Genomic DNA, 15,490 nt, shown 5'->3' on the forward strand with positions numbered 1-15,490 from the left:
GAACCCAGCCACAACCCCAGCCCTGGTAGAGAAAGATCCTTTAGAAGATGCCTGGTGGTGTCTCCATGCCCATACTAAGGATGGACACATGTTGAAGGGGCTGTGACCAAGAGCCCTGGGGCTCTTCATCTGTTCCTGGTAGGCAGAGGGCTGGGATTTAGCAGCAGTTAGCCATTGGAAAGAAAACAACTACAAAACGCCCCTTTTCCAAACCCCAGCTGGGCAGCCCAGAGGAGGTGGTGGTGCCGCCTGTGATTGCCTCAGCTCTGATGAGTTTCTTGTTCCAGCAGAGAAAATCAATGGCTTGCACAGCTAATGACATCAGGGAGTTTCTGCTTGTCAATAGCACTTAGGCACTGGAGGTCTCCAGATGTGCTTTCCAGCACCATGGGTTTTTGGGAACCTCTTGGCATGCTTTCCTCTCCCAGCCTGGTCACGGGATGCTGGGACATCAGGATCACTTCTCAGCACAAGGAACCAGGAGGCCCCTGGGCACCTGCCTGAGCACAGGGCTCCCCACTACCTGCTGCCCTCAAAGCAGCAGCTCGGCCCGTCAATAATTAATCAGAGCAATTAGACAGAGGGTTTGCGTGCTGTAATTAGCTCTGAGCCACGCAACCTCCATCCCCGGGAGGGCAGTGAGGCAGGAGCTGAGCACGGGATGCCCAGCGGGGGCACGGGGCTGGTGAGCAGAGCCCCCTCCTCGCGTGCAGATGCTCCCCTCACTCCACAGCCAGGGGAGCTCACCTGAGGGGGAGCTGACACGAAGTCACCCTGTGCATGCTCTGTGGGGTCTCCTGGGGGTCAGTGAACCCCTTATCTTGGGGACACCGCTGCTTCCTGCCGGCTTGGCTGCCCTGCCCTTGGCCCGGGGTAGTTGTGGCTCCTCCTGACCATGGTCACAGCCTGAGGTCCAGGAGGAATCTTCGCCTCTGGAGTTATCAGCAACACCCCCGTGCAAGCTGCATTCTCCACGGCATTCCTTAGGTGGATTTCCCAGCTCCTCAGGAAGGGACAAGGTTTCCTGGCTGTGACCTCGGGACAGGGTGGTACCAGCTGTTACCTCCCTCAGTACTGCACTGGGAGCTCGGTGTCCCAGTCCATTTTGGAGGCAGTGAGATTCCCGGAGTGCATTTATTTCAACCGCTGAGGTGGTTAAACCCAATGGTGGAGGGAGTGGAGGTGCCCTTGGCACTTGGGGTGCAGCTGGGAGGGTCTGCTGAGGACCCCTGGCACAGCCCTTGGGTGGACGCCTGTGCCAGGATGTCCATGTGGTGGGCACACGGGTGCTGGATGGGCATGGCTGCCTGCCCTGTCCTACTGTGTGGGCTGGATTTGGGGTGGCACCGCTGGCCGTGGTCAGTGCTGGGGGTTCGGATGGGGCCAGAGGGCTGCAGTTGAGTTGGAGGTTTGCACCCGTGTCAGGCTGTCGGTCAGACCTAAACTTCAGAGGGAGCTTAACTGGAAGGAGCGGAGGGAGGGACAGGAAGGCAGCTTTGCTGAGATGCTGCTTGACAGATACAGTGTGGAAACAGCTGCTGCTGGCTGCAGACGTGATGAGATACATAAATACTGAGCCTTGCTCAAACAAACGCCGGCGTGCACCGTGAGGACGAGCCTGGCAGCTCCCGAGGCCGCTCGCTGAGCAGCCACCGAGGGAGCGGATTCCTGGGGGCAGGAGAGGCTCTGCCTCTTGGAGGGCACTGTGCTCGGGAAGGTGGCATATTAATGGTGTGCCGTGTTGGTCCCCAGCAGCGATGGCTGTGACCAGGGCTGTACCCTGCAGTGACCGTCCCCGCAGCCTGGGCTCTGGCACAGCTGTATGTCCCCACTCTTGGGGCTGGCTGGCTGCCAGCCAGCAGGTCTGGTTTTTGGGGTGCTGTTGTGAGTTCCTAGAAGTGTCCCATGTGCTGTGAGAACTGTCCTTTCTATCCCAGCGCAGCTCAGTGCACTGTGCTCACAGAATCCCAGAATGGTTTGGCTTGGAAGGGACACTAGAGCTCATCTCAGTCCAACCCCCTGCCATGGGACACCTTCCACTAGCCCAGGTTGCTCCAAGCCCTGTCCATCCTGGCTTTGAAGACTTCCCCGGGCAACCTGTGGCAGGATCTCATCACTCCCATAGTAAAGAATTTCTCCTTAATATCTGATCTAAATTTACTTCCTTCATACTTCAGCTCCTCTTGACTACTGGAGATGACAAAAACCTGTGTACTGGGAGGGACCTCGCTGCACTGGGCACAGGGACCATGCCACGGTGGCAGGACAGCCACCTCGGCACATCCCATGGAAGCAAATATTCCAGGGATCATTCCCTGCTTGTGGAAATGAGGCAGTCCTGCAGGACCCCTTTCTGACCACAGCCAAGGGAAAGAACCATGGGTATTTCAGCAGGTGGTAAGCTCATCCTGCATGGTTTGCAGTGCTTCTGTGGGGTTTGAAGAGCAGAGACAAAGGAAGTTCCAAGGCCCTGACTTGACTGCAGCTGTTTTGTGAGGGTGCAGTGTCCTCTGAGAGATGACAGTTGTGTCACAGATCCCCCCAGTAACACCGAGGTTTCCCTGAGTGTTATCTTCATGCAGAGAGAATGCCTCTACAGCAGGATGGGTAAGGATAGGAGGGACCCAGGGCTCCTTGTCCTCTCCTAGGACTGCTCCTGCCTCATATTTTGCTCCAAGCTCAGCTTAATCCATCCTCGTTAAAATCAGTGGCAAGGGTGTCCTTTTGCTATTAATGCCAGTTGGGTTTGACTTTACATCCAGCAACACAGTGAGTGATTTTCTTTTTTCCTTGCAGACCTCTCTGATCTTTTGCCCCTCTCCTTTCAGCTTCCTCAGTCTCACAGCTTTTCTTGAAGGTTTTTTTTTTTAAATTTTTCTCAGTTTCCTGAAATGCATCCTTCCTTTTATTGATTTCACCTGAGATCTAAAGGAAGGCAGGGCAGGAGGCTCAGCTCACTCCAATGTACACTCACAGCTCATCAAAGCAAATACAGAGCCTTGGTAGAGCTGCTGCCCCTGGGCTTAGCTGGCCTCATGGGAGGGAGGAATTAATCTCTTTAGGCAGCATTTTTGAATTTATATATACACACACGCTCCTGGTTACATCAAGTTATCACTCTTGCTAGAGCATCCTTCTTTTCAATCATCTCCTGAACATGCTGTAATGGTACTTCTGGGAGTGTGGGCTGGAGGTGGGGGAAGGGGAGTGCTTGTCAGAGCGAGTTTTGGGTTTTTTATAAATTCCTGTTGCAGAGTCACTACTTAAAATGATTTGGAAGAAAAAGAGAGATGGTGGGGGAAGAACAAGACAAGTTGCTGGTGACAGCAGCAGCCCAGGAAGCAACACTCACCCCTGTGGGGGTGTGAGGTTGCACCAAGCCACAGTGCTGGCTGTGCCTCAGTTTCTCTGTCCTCCTTGTTTGATAGCTTCATGATGGAGAAGGCTCCGTGTTTCCCCCAGGACTGCCAGCTCTGTCACATGCCTGTCACCACGGTGTCTGGCTCCTTCCTGGAGACAGAAATTCTGGCACTGTTTCTGTGGAGAAGTCAGAGATGAAATAAGCCTCCTCAGACCGTTCATTTTCCCTCTCTACCCTGCTACTCTACCGTGTCTAGAGGGTCCCTGTGACCCTGTGTTGCATTTCTGGGTGCAGATTTGGCCCTTCCTTACCAGAAAGACTTTCCCAGGGGATCCAGGGTCCCACAGCTGATTGCAGAGCTGTCGAGCTCTTTCAGAAAGAGCAGCATTTCTTTGCTCAAAGTTTTCCCTGCAGTGACCCCTTCAGTGGCACTTCCTTAAAAACAGCGCTTGCCACCACCACAGACTTCCTTTCCCACCACTGCTGCAGGCTGGGGTTCTCCAAATCCCAGCCAGACCCTGGACATTGCTCAGGAGGAAAATGAAGCTGCAGCAAACCTGCTGAGCAGGGAAAAAACTAACAGAGGGCAGATTTTCCATTTGCAGTTTGCTTTAAAATGTTTGTTATCACATCCATTGACAGCTCATCCCGAGCCATGAACGCAGGGAGGGTCCTTGGGTGCTCTAACACATACCCAGGGGTTTTTCCTTCCCCACCATTTCTTCCTGCATATCTCACTGGTTGGACCAGTACCTCAGCACTTTTGGCCTTCGCAGCGTCAGGTGGTGTCAAATTGCACTGTGGAATGATGTGTCTGCTCAGCAAACGCCACTCTTACTGTCAGCGGTGATTCCCTTTGTCTTCACGTCCTTCAGGATGCAGGAGAGTTCCTTCATACTCCCCAGCTTGCTTGTTCTCCAGCCTGAATATCCCAAATTCTTGGTGTTTCCCCCAGACAGAAACCCTCAGCAAAGATCTGGCTTCTCTTGGACCACATCTTTGCTCAGCCTCTATGTAACGTGGCTGCAAAGGGAATTGCTTTAGGAAAGGCCCTTCCTCGCTCTCTCATTTGTAACATAACAGCCTGGGGTTGGATTATTATTGCTGCTTTTAGCTGTTGTTGGCTTTTCGTTGTTGCTTTTTTGACAGATGAGTTCGATTTTGCTGGCATATTGCACAGGTTTGCAAACCAGATGTTCCTTCTGCAAGATGGTTGCAGTTCATCTCACACACGGGGTCAAAGCCAAGGGGTCAGGGTGTGGGGGGCTGCAGTTGCCATGAGAACTGCTGGTGGTGGGGTGGGGAACCTCAGCAGTGCTGCAGCCACCCCCCATCCATCTCCCATTCCCCCTGGGGAGGATGGGACCTTTAGCAAATCACACCCAAGCCCCTTCCCACTTCGATCTAGGAGAGCTTCCCGAAAACAGCCACTGTGTGGGATGTCTTGGGGTGAAAGAAGGAAATTGCTGAGGTCAGGGGGCTGATGTTGCACATTTTTATGTGGCATCAACTTGCTGCCTCCTTGGAAATACCAAAAAACAAAGCCTTGCATCCTGGCCCTTGAAATTTCCTCTGTCCTACAGGAGGGGAGTGTTGTTGCTCCAGGAATTTAAGCCTCTGTGCAGGAAACTCCAATGCGGGCAGGGAGGAATTTAAAGGGATAGGGCATTAGGATGGTTGAGATGTGCTGTGTTCCTACCATTGCAGGAAGGGAGGTGGATCCCATCGAGAGGGCAGGCCTTGAACAGGCAAAATGAATTCGGGTCTAATTCCAGGTAAATGGGCAGTGGAAGGAGGTGGGAAATCAAGGATGAGTTCAGGTGGTTGCAGAATCAGAGCATTATGACAAGAAATGCAAGGAGGGAAGGGCTGGGCCAGAGGCTCAGGACCATCCTGCCCTTGATTCCCAGGACATCCCCAGGGCACTGCCCACATCCAGCTCCCAGACGCTGCCCAGGGGCTTTTGGCACTAACATGTCCCTCGTTCCCCTCTGTCAGGGACCTGATGCCCAGGACGCTGGAGGGGCAGATCACCATGGAGAAGACCCCCAGCTACTTTGTCACCAAGGAGGCCCCAGCCCGCATCTCCTCCATGTCCAAGGGCACAAAGCTCATCGTGGTGGTGCGGGACCCCGTGACCAGAGCCATCTCGGACTACACCCAGACGCTCTCCAAGAAGCCCGACATCCCCACCTTTGAGAGCCTGACCTTCAAAAACAGGACTACGGGCCTGATCGACACCTCGTGGAGCGCCATCCAGATTGGCATCTATGCCAAGCACCTGGAGAACTGGCTCCTCTACTTCCCCATCGGGCAGATCCTCTTTGTCAGTGGGGAGAGGATGATCAGCGACCCTGCGGGGGAGCTGGGCAGGGTCCAGGACTTTCTGGGCCTCAAGAGGATCATCACCGACAAACACTTCTACTTCAACAAAACCAAGGGGTTCCCGTGCCTGAAGAAGGCGGAAGGCAGCAGCAAACCCCACTGCCTGGGGAAGACGAAAGGCAGGACCCACCCTGACATCGACCAGGAGGTGGTGCAGAGGCTGCGGGACTTCTACCGACCCTTCAACATGAAGTTCTACCAGATGACAGGGCAGGACTTCGGCTGGGACTGATGCTGAAAGAAATAATTTAAGAAAAGGAAAATATAATATAATATATATTTTTTTTACATATCAGTAGAGAGGGGGAAAATACAGAAAAAAAAAAATAATAGCTGTGCTGAAACATGATTTGCTCTGATTTATTTTTTTTTCTTTTTCTTCTTTACACTGCTTTGTTTCCTTTCTTCTCTCAGAGAAGAGGTGCTGTGTCCATCCAGAGAAGGAGGCTGTGAGCTGCAGCCTGGTCCTATTGACATGACCAGCTTCCCTCAACGGGCCCAACGTTTAGCACTGCCTCTGTGAAAAAACACAGGTGCAAAGTTTTTAGAAGTGACAGGGGTGCTTGGGGTAGCTCAGGGTCTTCCTGAAAGTTCAGCCAGGTTTTGGCTTGCAAGTGCCATTTTGGCCAGACCTCACCACTTTTGACAATAAAACAAAGGTAGCTTAATACCTAATTTGGCTTTCCAAACGTTACCTTAGGGGATTTTTTTATAGCTTGAAACATTTGGTGGATTTTTCTTTCACTTATCCAATTTTTTGTTTTACTTTTACCCCCCCTTAAATCAAGCTCTTTTCATCAACCAAACTTATTTTTCCCCTTAAGGAAGCCAAACCCAATAATCCTTTGTTTTGTTTTGAGACAAAATAATTCTGGTAGCCAAAAGTGAAAGAACACAAAATGATTCTTTGGACTCTCTAATGAAAATTGCCAGGTAGTCAAAAGGCCTCATTCACAGGAGCTGGCTCTAAACCAGTTCCCTATTGCATCCCTTTTGCTCCTCTGACAGCAAAATGGTTTTCTGAGGGGGTTGTTCTGAGGGGGGCCCATCTGCAGGGATCTGGGGGATGGGAAGGAAGGTCCACACTGAGATGATGCTCATGGCACACCTTGAAGGTGTTGGGGGACCCACCATCCCACCAGGCATATGCAGGAAACTTCTCGGTGTTCAGTGGACATGATTTAAGCCATAATGATGAATGTTTTAAGTTGGGAGGAAGGGTTGGTTGGGAAAAAGTGAACAATAATCATGTCCAGATAGAGGAATGAGAAAATAGTAGTTCTTTCCTAAAGGAGAACTGAGGGGGAAGCAGGAAGGTTGTGAAGGGCTTCAAAAACTGTCAGGCAACACGAATCTCCTTTACCACGTTTTTTAACTGGTGGAAATGTTTCAGTGACACAAATCTGTTCGTGAAGCAGAGTCCTTTTATTACCATGGGCTCATTTATCTGCTGCCTCTCGATCTCCAGCATTTCTGAGCTATGGAGTGCCCAGTTATTCCTTGGTGTGGCATAAACAATGTGACAGTGCTCGCTCTCCTGAGTGCAACTTTGAAGACTACCTGAGGGGATAAAACCAGCTAAGTGGGGATCCCCCAGGAATGTGGTGTGGAAGAAGCCTGGCTGCCTGCATACCAGCCAAGATCTTAATCAAATCCCAGCAGAGCAGAGATTTCAAAGAGTCCGAAGAGAATTGTGTCAGAAGTTACAATTTCACCTGAGAGGGAGAGGCATTTCCACCTTGGCAGGTTAGGAAAAGGGTTTGGTGCCCCACTCAGCCTCACGGCGCTGAGTTCCACCGCACGTGTTGAGCCACATCTTCTCCTGGCTGCCCTGAGCCACCTTCCCACTCAACCCTACATGCCTCCTTCTGGTCCCAAAGTTGCTGAGTCCTGGATCCTTCCTCTCCCCTGCAGGCACAAACCCACAGGGTTTTGCATGGAAGGCCTGCTCCCAAGGGAATGAAAATAACTTCATTCAACCTGTGAGGTCCCAGGAAGTTCTCCCACAGCTGTCATTGCAAAGCTCTGCCTGAGCCCAGGTTTCCATGCCCCAGCTGGTAGAGAGGTGGTGATGGGTTGGTGGCACCAAAGCCAGACTGTGTTCAGCACTCCGTCCTGGTGTGGCACAGCTCAGTGCCACGTTCACAACCTCCACTGATGCTTTCACCCCTTCCCTCATTTATGTCCCATTTTAAGGCCTTTTTTGGCAATGTCCCATGCCACACCTACATAAACACTTTACCTAATTGCTCTCTGCAGACACCTTGCAGCAGAAAGGCAGATGAGGCAGCGCACGGACCCCCAACAGTCCCTTCTCTTACCTGCCTCCCTTCAGCCACTCAGTGTTCATGCCAGACATGACGCAGGAACATCAGAGATGGTCCCTCCCAGTGTCTGCTTTGGTTCCATGAGGTCATGGTCCCTCCCAGCATCTGCAGTTCAAATCAGAAGCTGGGAGAATGTTGGGCTCTGGGTGATGGTCTCCCCAGTGCATCACTGGAGGTGAGGGGAGCAATCTGCCCCTGTTGGCCAGAGTGGGCATGAGGTGTAGCCAAAAGGATGGAGGGTAATTATTGGGAAAAATATTCTAAAAGCAAGGCTTTTTGGGGCAGGAATGGGAGATGGCCTCCCTCCCATGCTGTGCTCTTCCATTCAAATGCAAAAGCCAAGGTGGTAGCGAGGACAAGGCATCATTCACTCACAGGCATAACCAAACAGTGCCAGCACCAGCAAGGCACAAAGTCTGAGCTCTTTGCGGCTGAAAAGAAGATTTAAGTGTGCCATTTCTTTGGTATTTCAAAGAGAATTAAGGTTGGGATGCCTTTGACAAGTTATTTTGGTTTAAGCCCAGCTGGGATCTCAGCTCCACTCACTCACTCCCCAGGTGGGATAGAGGAGAGAATTGGAAGAGTAAATCTAAGGACACCTGTGGGGTGAGATAAAGACAGTTTAGTAGGTAAAGCAAGAGCTACACACACAAGCAAAGCAAACCAAGAAATCAATTCCCGACTTCCCACGGGCAGGCAGGTGCTCAGCCATCCCCAGGACAGCAGGGCTCCCTCACATTTGGAATGGTGACTTGAGAAGACAAACACCATCACTCCAAAAATTTCCTCCTTCCTTCTATCCCCACTTTTATATGCTGAGCATGATGCCATATGGTCTGGAACATCCCTTGCATCAGTTGGGGTCAGCTGTCCTGGCTGTGTCCCCTCCCAGCTCCTTGTGCATCCCCAGCCTCCTCAGGAGGAGCAGAAAAAGCCTTGGTGCTGTGTAGGAACTGCTCAGCCATAATGAAAATATCCCTGGGTTATCAATACTGTTCCCAGCACAAATCCAAACCACAGTGCTATGAACAAAATGAACTCTACCCCAGCCAAAACCAGCAGACAAGTATAAATATCACTTACAAGTATGATGTTTTAAAAAATCAATGTAGTTATATTGCTACTTTCTCCCACAGAGTCACACTTGGACCGCTATAAAGCAGCTTTATAGGGCTACAGATTGCTCTCCCCATATTGGACAAGCTACAGCAATACCAAGCATTTCCTACAGCTGAGTATCAGCAACTGCCACCAAATCCCTGCCATTAAATCAGCAGAGCCTTGATACGTACACGAGCCCATCATATGTGCCTTTAAAAACTCTTCCTTGCACATCAAGCTCAGCCACTTCAGAAAACTTTCCCCTAAATATTTCAGTGTTTTAGTCCCCCTCATTTCCAAGGGTTTGACTACCTTGCTGCACACCTTGTAAAACTATTTAGGGGTCTGAGACTGTGATTGATTGGTTTTGATCTGGGCCGTAAGTAGTTTTGAAAATCCCTCCACATATGAACAATGGCTTTTAAAAAGAGGTCATGCAACCAAATTGCTTTGAACTCTAATAGCATTTAAGCCTCTAAACTCTTTAGGCTCATTTGAAAATCCAGCCGTGAAGTTTAGATTATTTTAACCTAAGAAGAATTGGAGGTAAACTATTGAAAACCACATCCCTCCTGCACCTGCAGTGCTGAGCACGTGGAAAAGGAAAAGTAGCTATAAATAAAAGAGTGACCTGTATAGTGGTTTTCTTTATGAAAAAAAAAAGGTAGAAAAATCAAAACATTAACTATGAGAAAATAATTAGGTTACTAAAATGCTTCTGGTCTCAATAATCAAATCTGCCATTAGGCACTGAGGAGGCTTAGGCTTGTATTCAATGCAACGTTTGGATTTTAGAACATTTGTTTTAAGGAAAAAAAACCTCACACCAACCTTTGCGAGACATCCTATCAGCATCAAGTGCCAAATTATAAGGAGGTTTTATACCATGAGGGTGGTGAGGACTGGGTTTCCTATCCCTGGAAGTGCAGATTGGACTTGCAGCAACCTGGGAGAGTGGAAGGTGTCCCCGCTCACGGCAGGGAATGGAACGAGATGAGCTTTAGGGTCCCTTCCAATCCAAACCATTCCATGATTCCATGATCTTTGGGGAGACAGACACGGACCCCACTGGCAACACTGCACAGGTGCCCTTGGCCAATAGGCTGGGGGGCTCTGAGGTCTGCACAGCACCTTGTCCTGCTCCGCAGATGACACCACAGCCCTCCTGCACTGAAACCACCAGGAGTTTGGGCTCAGGCATGCTGAGCCCAAGGATTGCCCCAAAGTCTTCAAAAATCACTTTTTTCCCCACTGCTGTTGACATGCTTTGGCACAGGCTCGTAGAGCCCGGTTCAGAAAGGTCATTGAGGGCGAGACCCCCCCTTGAACCCTCTGCAGCAACAGCTGTCAGCCAAACCTGGAGTGTGGGAAAGCTCTTGGCACTCTGCTTCAACTGAAAATTTCAGAGAAATGGGGTTTTCTTTCCCAGTGTGGTTTGGCAAGGCAAAACCAGATCTTCCTGCTGCTGTGAGATCCATCTCTGCCGTTCCTGGAAGGGCAAGGCCGGGGCTGCTGTGCCCGTGTTATCCTTGGTGCTGATTTTGTGCCGTGGGGAGTTTTATCTGCTGCCTCTCAATGATCTACGCAGTTAAAAAGGAGTATTTACACCAAGGTGCCGTGGAGATCGGTGCATGAGGCTTCTCTGTGTGACGTCAGCATGGCCTTTGGGTGCAGCACTAAGAAGTCAAATTTCCAGCAATAATTTGGCCTTTCCTACCCTGCAAAGAGTGATTTTGACTTGCACTGATTTTCAGTTCTGCCACATACACAATTCACACACTTTAAGTCTCCAGATGAAGGGGGAAAATTGCCCATTTTCCTAAACAGTAAAAACGTTCTTGATTGTATGTAACAGTTTCTGGGTTTTCTCTCCTCCCTCCCCTTCACTTGGTGATACTGTCATCCTTCTGCCTTTGGTGCTATTTCAGTATGAAACAAAACAAACTGACTTTAATTTAATTAAAGAATGAAAAAGCACACATTTAATAAAGTTTACGGGTACTGAGAGGCTGTGCTCTCTTTTTGCTGGTGGCAGCAACCTGGAAAGATGGGGTAGGTTTATGAAAAAAACCTGAAAAAAGGGGAAAACCCACAAAATTACTCATTATGTCTGATTTTAGTCTCCTAAACCTAACTCACTCCCCGGCTGTGCCTTCTGTGAACTCTCCAGTGGCATCATTGGCATCATTCCCATCACCTCTTGTCTTCCACCACATCAAGGTCAATGCCATACTCCTTTCTGTAGATTGCAAAAAACCTCCAACAGTCAAATCTTCCCATCTCCCCCAGTGCTCACTCCTTTGCTGTCCCTGGCCCTGCCACATCCACAGCATTTCTCCACCGAGATGGATGAATTCCTGCTTCCCCTGACCTGGGTATTTCAGGAACAGTCCCAGTTCACAGTGAATTGTGTGAAACCCAAGGGGAAAGGAATTCCTCAAGAAATATATACAGTGGAGAAGCCCCCACTGTATCAGGTTTGCTGTGTGGTCAAGTAAAGTGATATTCTATTTACTTTTTTAGATGTATAAACAGATTAAGTCCCAGGGAAAATATGCTCCCAAACTTCATAATATTTTATTAAACCACTGAAGTTTAATATAATCTTTTGGCTTCCACAGAAAAATTTTCCATTTCTTTTCTGAGCACCTTTGATTTTATTTTCTTTTAATTACCGTTATCCGGAGTTAACGATGTGGGGTTTGCACTCCACCCAGCAAGGACTATCCAGATTGGAAGTGGGGAATTTTGTTGAAAGACAGAAATATCTGTGTGGCGGTAAGAAGTCAGCAGCACCTGGGCAGAAAACTCTGGAGAAGCCAATGTGCAGAATTAATTCCCCTCAGCCAGGCAGTAACAAGGCTGCATTCCTCAGCTCACAGCATTTATTACCTAAGACATTGGCCAGCCGTGGCTTTTGTAAAGAGTTATACCTCCTTCATCTTCTGCCTGTCCACGCGGCCGTGCTGCGCCTCCCTCCCGGAGGCAGCTCAGTGCTCCATGGGGAAAGCTCTCGTGGACTCAGGTCCAACCCTGCCCTCGGGCTCAGCACTGCACCATGAACACAGCCCTGGATCATCACCCAGCTGGGTGTGAAGCTGCAGGAGAAAGCCAGCGCTGTGCCGAGCCTCGAGCACACAGCTTGGCCCCTGACCTTCTGATTCTGCTGGCCAAGGAATGCCCTACAGGCTCGCGGGGAAAGCTGCTGGGAGCCAAGCAAAGCCCCTCAAGAAAGACTCAGCATTCCGGCATCATTAATTAGGAATAATAATGGCCATCATCGTGTCATGGTTCCTAAAACAGCTGGGTGACTTCTGGAGGCCAAATCCGCTGGTGTGAGCTTTACCTGAGGTCCTCAGTGCAGCGGAGGAACTTCAAAAGTTGCTTATCAGCCCCTTGTACGTCTCCCTGCAACTCAGATCAGTCCTGGAAATGGAAGGTCCTTCTTCACAGACACACCAGCCTCTCCGAGTTTCTCCATGAATGCCAAGGCAGTGGTGAGGCTGTGGATTAGACTTCCTTGGCCAGAGTTTTTCCAGCTCATTTCTTTTGCTCTTTCACCAACCGCTGTGATTTAGGGCGTGTGAGCAACAGTCTAAAGGAAATGACCGAGAGGTGTTGGCTGGGGGGCACTTACCTTCCCTTGTACAGGGCTTGTGGAAGACAATCAATAGATTTTCTATCCAGCTCACTGCTGGGGACCCCCGTGGCTGGGCACAGAGGAGACGGCAACGGAGTGAAAACATTCTCTTGAGAAGGACAGGTTTAAGAGCACAGAGGAAAGCAGCCAAATGCATCGTATTGACAGGGCACATGCAGTCGCCAATCTAATTACTCACCTCTCTGCACACCCACAGCTCTCCAGGGCTCTGCCAGCACAAAACCACCACCAATGGCTTCCTGAGATCCACGGCTTTGGGATGTGCAGAGCTGTGTGTGCTCTGAGCACAGCCTCCCCCTGCAACTGGGGTAGGCAGGGCTGGTGGAGGCAGAGGGAGCATCCCACCAGGGCCCCCAGCTCGTCATCAGCTCAGCAGCATTGCCAGACTTGATGGAATGCCAGGGGCCATTTCCCTACTGGGTTTTAATCAGCTCTGTTAAGTTCAGGCAGGGCCTGTTGGCCAAAGTGAAGCTACAATCCAAGGACTGCAATTTAGGGGCACATCCTATCCCACAGGCACATCTCTACCCACCTGCCATGGGAATTATAAAGACAAAGCCAATGGCAGGGATACACTGTGACTTAAAACCCCCTCACTGTGACCCTTTCCTTCGGCTCAAACCCAGTACTGTCCTGAGACCAAACTCCTTCATTTCCCACAATGGGAGGATTCAAGGTTAAATGAAGAAATTATTTGTATGGCTTCCCCTGGGAGCTGCTGGGGCTCAGGGCATGGCCAGCTCTGCCTGTATAAATTGGATATTAACCCTGTACACCTGAGTGAGCAAGGTGTGAGCTCTCCCTGACCCGCAGTGACCCCGGTGTCTGGAAGATGCTGCTGGTGTAGTAAAGGACTGCACATACACGTCATCACATCTGGGATCATAGCTGGGCTTTCACCAACTTAGAAAAGCTTATAAATGGCAGAATTGACCTTTTTCCAGCAGATGCAGCATCCCGCACCTTTGGGTTGGAAAGGACCTTAAAAGATGATCTCATTCCACCCTCCTGCCATGGGCAGGGACACCTTCCACTATCCCAGGTTACTTGAAGGCCTGTCCAACCTGGCCTTGGACGTTTCCAGGGATGGGGCAGCCACAGCTTCTCTGGCATCCCAGGGAATGGGCATCCAAAGTCAGAGTTCTATGTTTGAACCAGCTAAACTCCTCTCAGGCACAATGTGCCCTGGATGGGGAGTGCATGGGGACAGGGAGGGATCCTGGTGCACGTTGGACCCTCAGCATTGTCACTCCAGAGGGCAATGCCACCGAGGAGCCTGCCTGGATGCAACCATTGCCTGGATGGACAAACCAGCCTGGGAAATTCATCCTGGTTTGACACCCCATATTTTACCAGCTTTACTAAAGAGAAAATTGTCATATGCTTCCACTTTTCGAGGAGCTGAGCTGTCCTTTTGCTAGCAGCTGCCAGCATAAATATACATGAGAAACAGGTTTTCAGTTCCTGAAAAATGTCTAAAAATTGTAAACAATCCTCAAGTCATATGGGGATAAACAGTCAGAATTGCAATATTGTTTATAGTTTAAAAAAGCAACAGTTGTCTGAGTTGAGTCAAGCCAAGTCCTTTTGAATAGATGATTTTCAAACATTTGGTTTCAATTCTCCCAAACCTTCAGTAGAGAAGTCCCATTCATGGAATATTTCGCTTACAATTCAAAATGAAAAGTATTGTGGAGCAGAAAAGTGGATATTTCTATTTCAAAAATAAATGGCCTCAGATATTGAACCATCTCGAAAACCCTTTTTAGAAAAAAAGGGGAAACAAAACCACTCCGTCAAGAAGTTTATCCAGGCTGTTCTTCTCCTGCTGAAAGTTCCAGTTTTGCTGAGTTAGTTGTTTGTTTCACTTAACAAACGGGAATGCTCCATCAAAAGTACACAATCCTGACAGTCCTGCTTGTCAGGCTGAGAGCAGACATGTCCCTCCCTGTCCCCCACCCTCCAGCCCCTCAGCCTTCCCCCTGCTTCAGCCCCCACTCCAGCACAGAGGTTCTGCAACCAGGGAGAGTGGAAAAGAGAGTTCTTTAATTTCCTCTTTGCATTAGACTTCATTAGGAAAAATCCAGAGGCCCCTCATTGTGCCTGCATTTGCATGTCTTCTGTGGATGTTTAAATTATATTTTCCTGTGGTTTTTTTCCCCCCTTTTCATGTGTCTTTCCTGTATCACTGGCACTGGATTGCTCCCCTGCTCACAATTAATTCCTGAAATAATTTATTTCACTTCTGTCACTGTTTCTCAGCTGGATGGCTCACACAAACAGAATTTGCTAGTTCTGTTGGTAGGAAATTATTTATTTAAGCTATTTGTTGGTATTAGGGATTAATCAGTCAAATTAAATGGCAGGACTCCTTTTCCCAGGCTGGATAAGACATCTCTCAGGAAGAAAGAAAAAGTTACTAACAAAACTTTACTGGATGCATTTTGGATCCCTCCTAAAATCATAGAATAATTAAGTTTGGAAAAGCCCTCTAAGATCATCAAATCCAACCATTAACCCAGCACTGCCAGGTCCACCACTAAACCATGTCCCCAAGGGCCACATTTGCACCTTTCTTTAACACTTCCATGGATGGTGATTCCACCACTTCCCTGGGCAAAAATACATCAGATCTGATGGTTTCTTGAACCAGTA

At 49.5% G+C, this 15,490-nt stretch overlaps 1 protein-coding gene across 1 annotated transcript in view; it reads left to right on the top strand.

Annotated features, from left to right (window-relative positions):
• LOC104695646 (heparan sulfate glucosamine 3-O-sulfotransferase 3A1) overlaps positions 1-6,009 on the top strand; it is a 29,041-nt gene extending 23,032 nt beyond the window's left edge. Inside the window, exon 2 of the mRNA XM_039562438.1 lies at positions 5,360-6,009. Within this exon, the coding sequence (XP_039418372.1) occupies positions 5,360-5,978 (619 nt within the window). The 3' untranslated portion in view covers positions 5,979-6,009. The remainder of the gene's footprint in view (positions 1-5,359) is intronic.
• Positions 6,010-15,490: the final 9,481 nt, after the last annotated feature.

Source organism: Corvus cornix, chromosome 18 (genome assembly GCF_000738735.6).
Source record: "Corvus cornix cornix isolate S_Up_H32 chromosome 18, ASM73873v5, whole genome shotgun sequence".
NCBI lineage: Eukaryota > Metazoa > Chordata > Aves > Passeriformes > Corvidae > Corvus > Corvus cornix.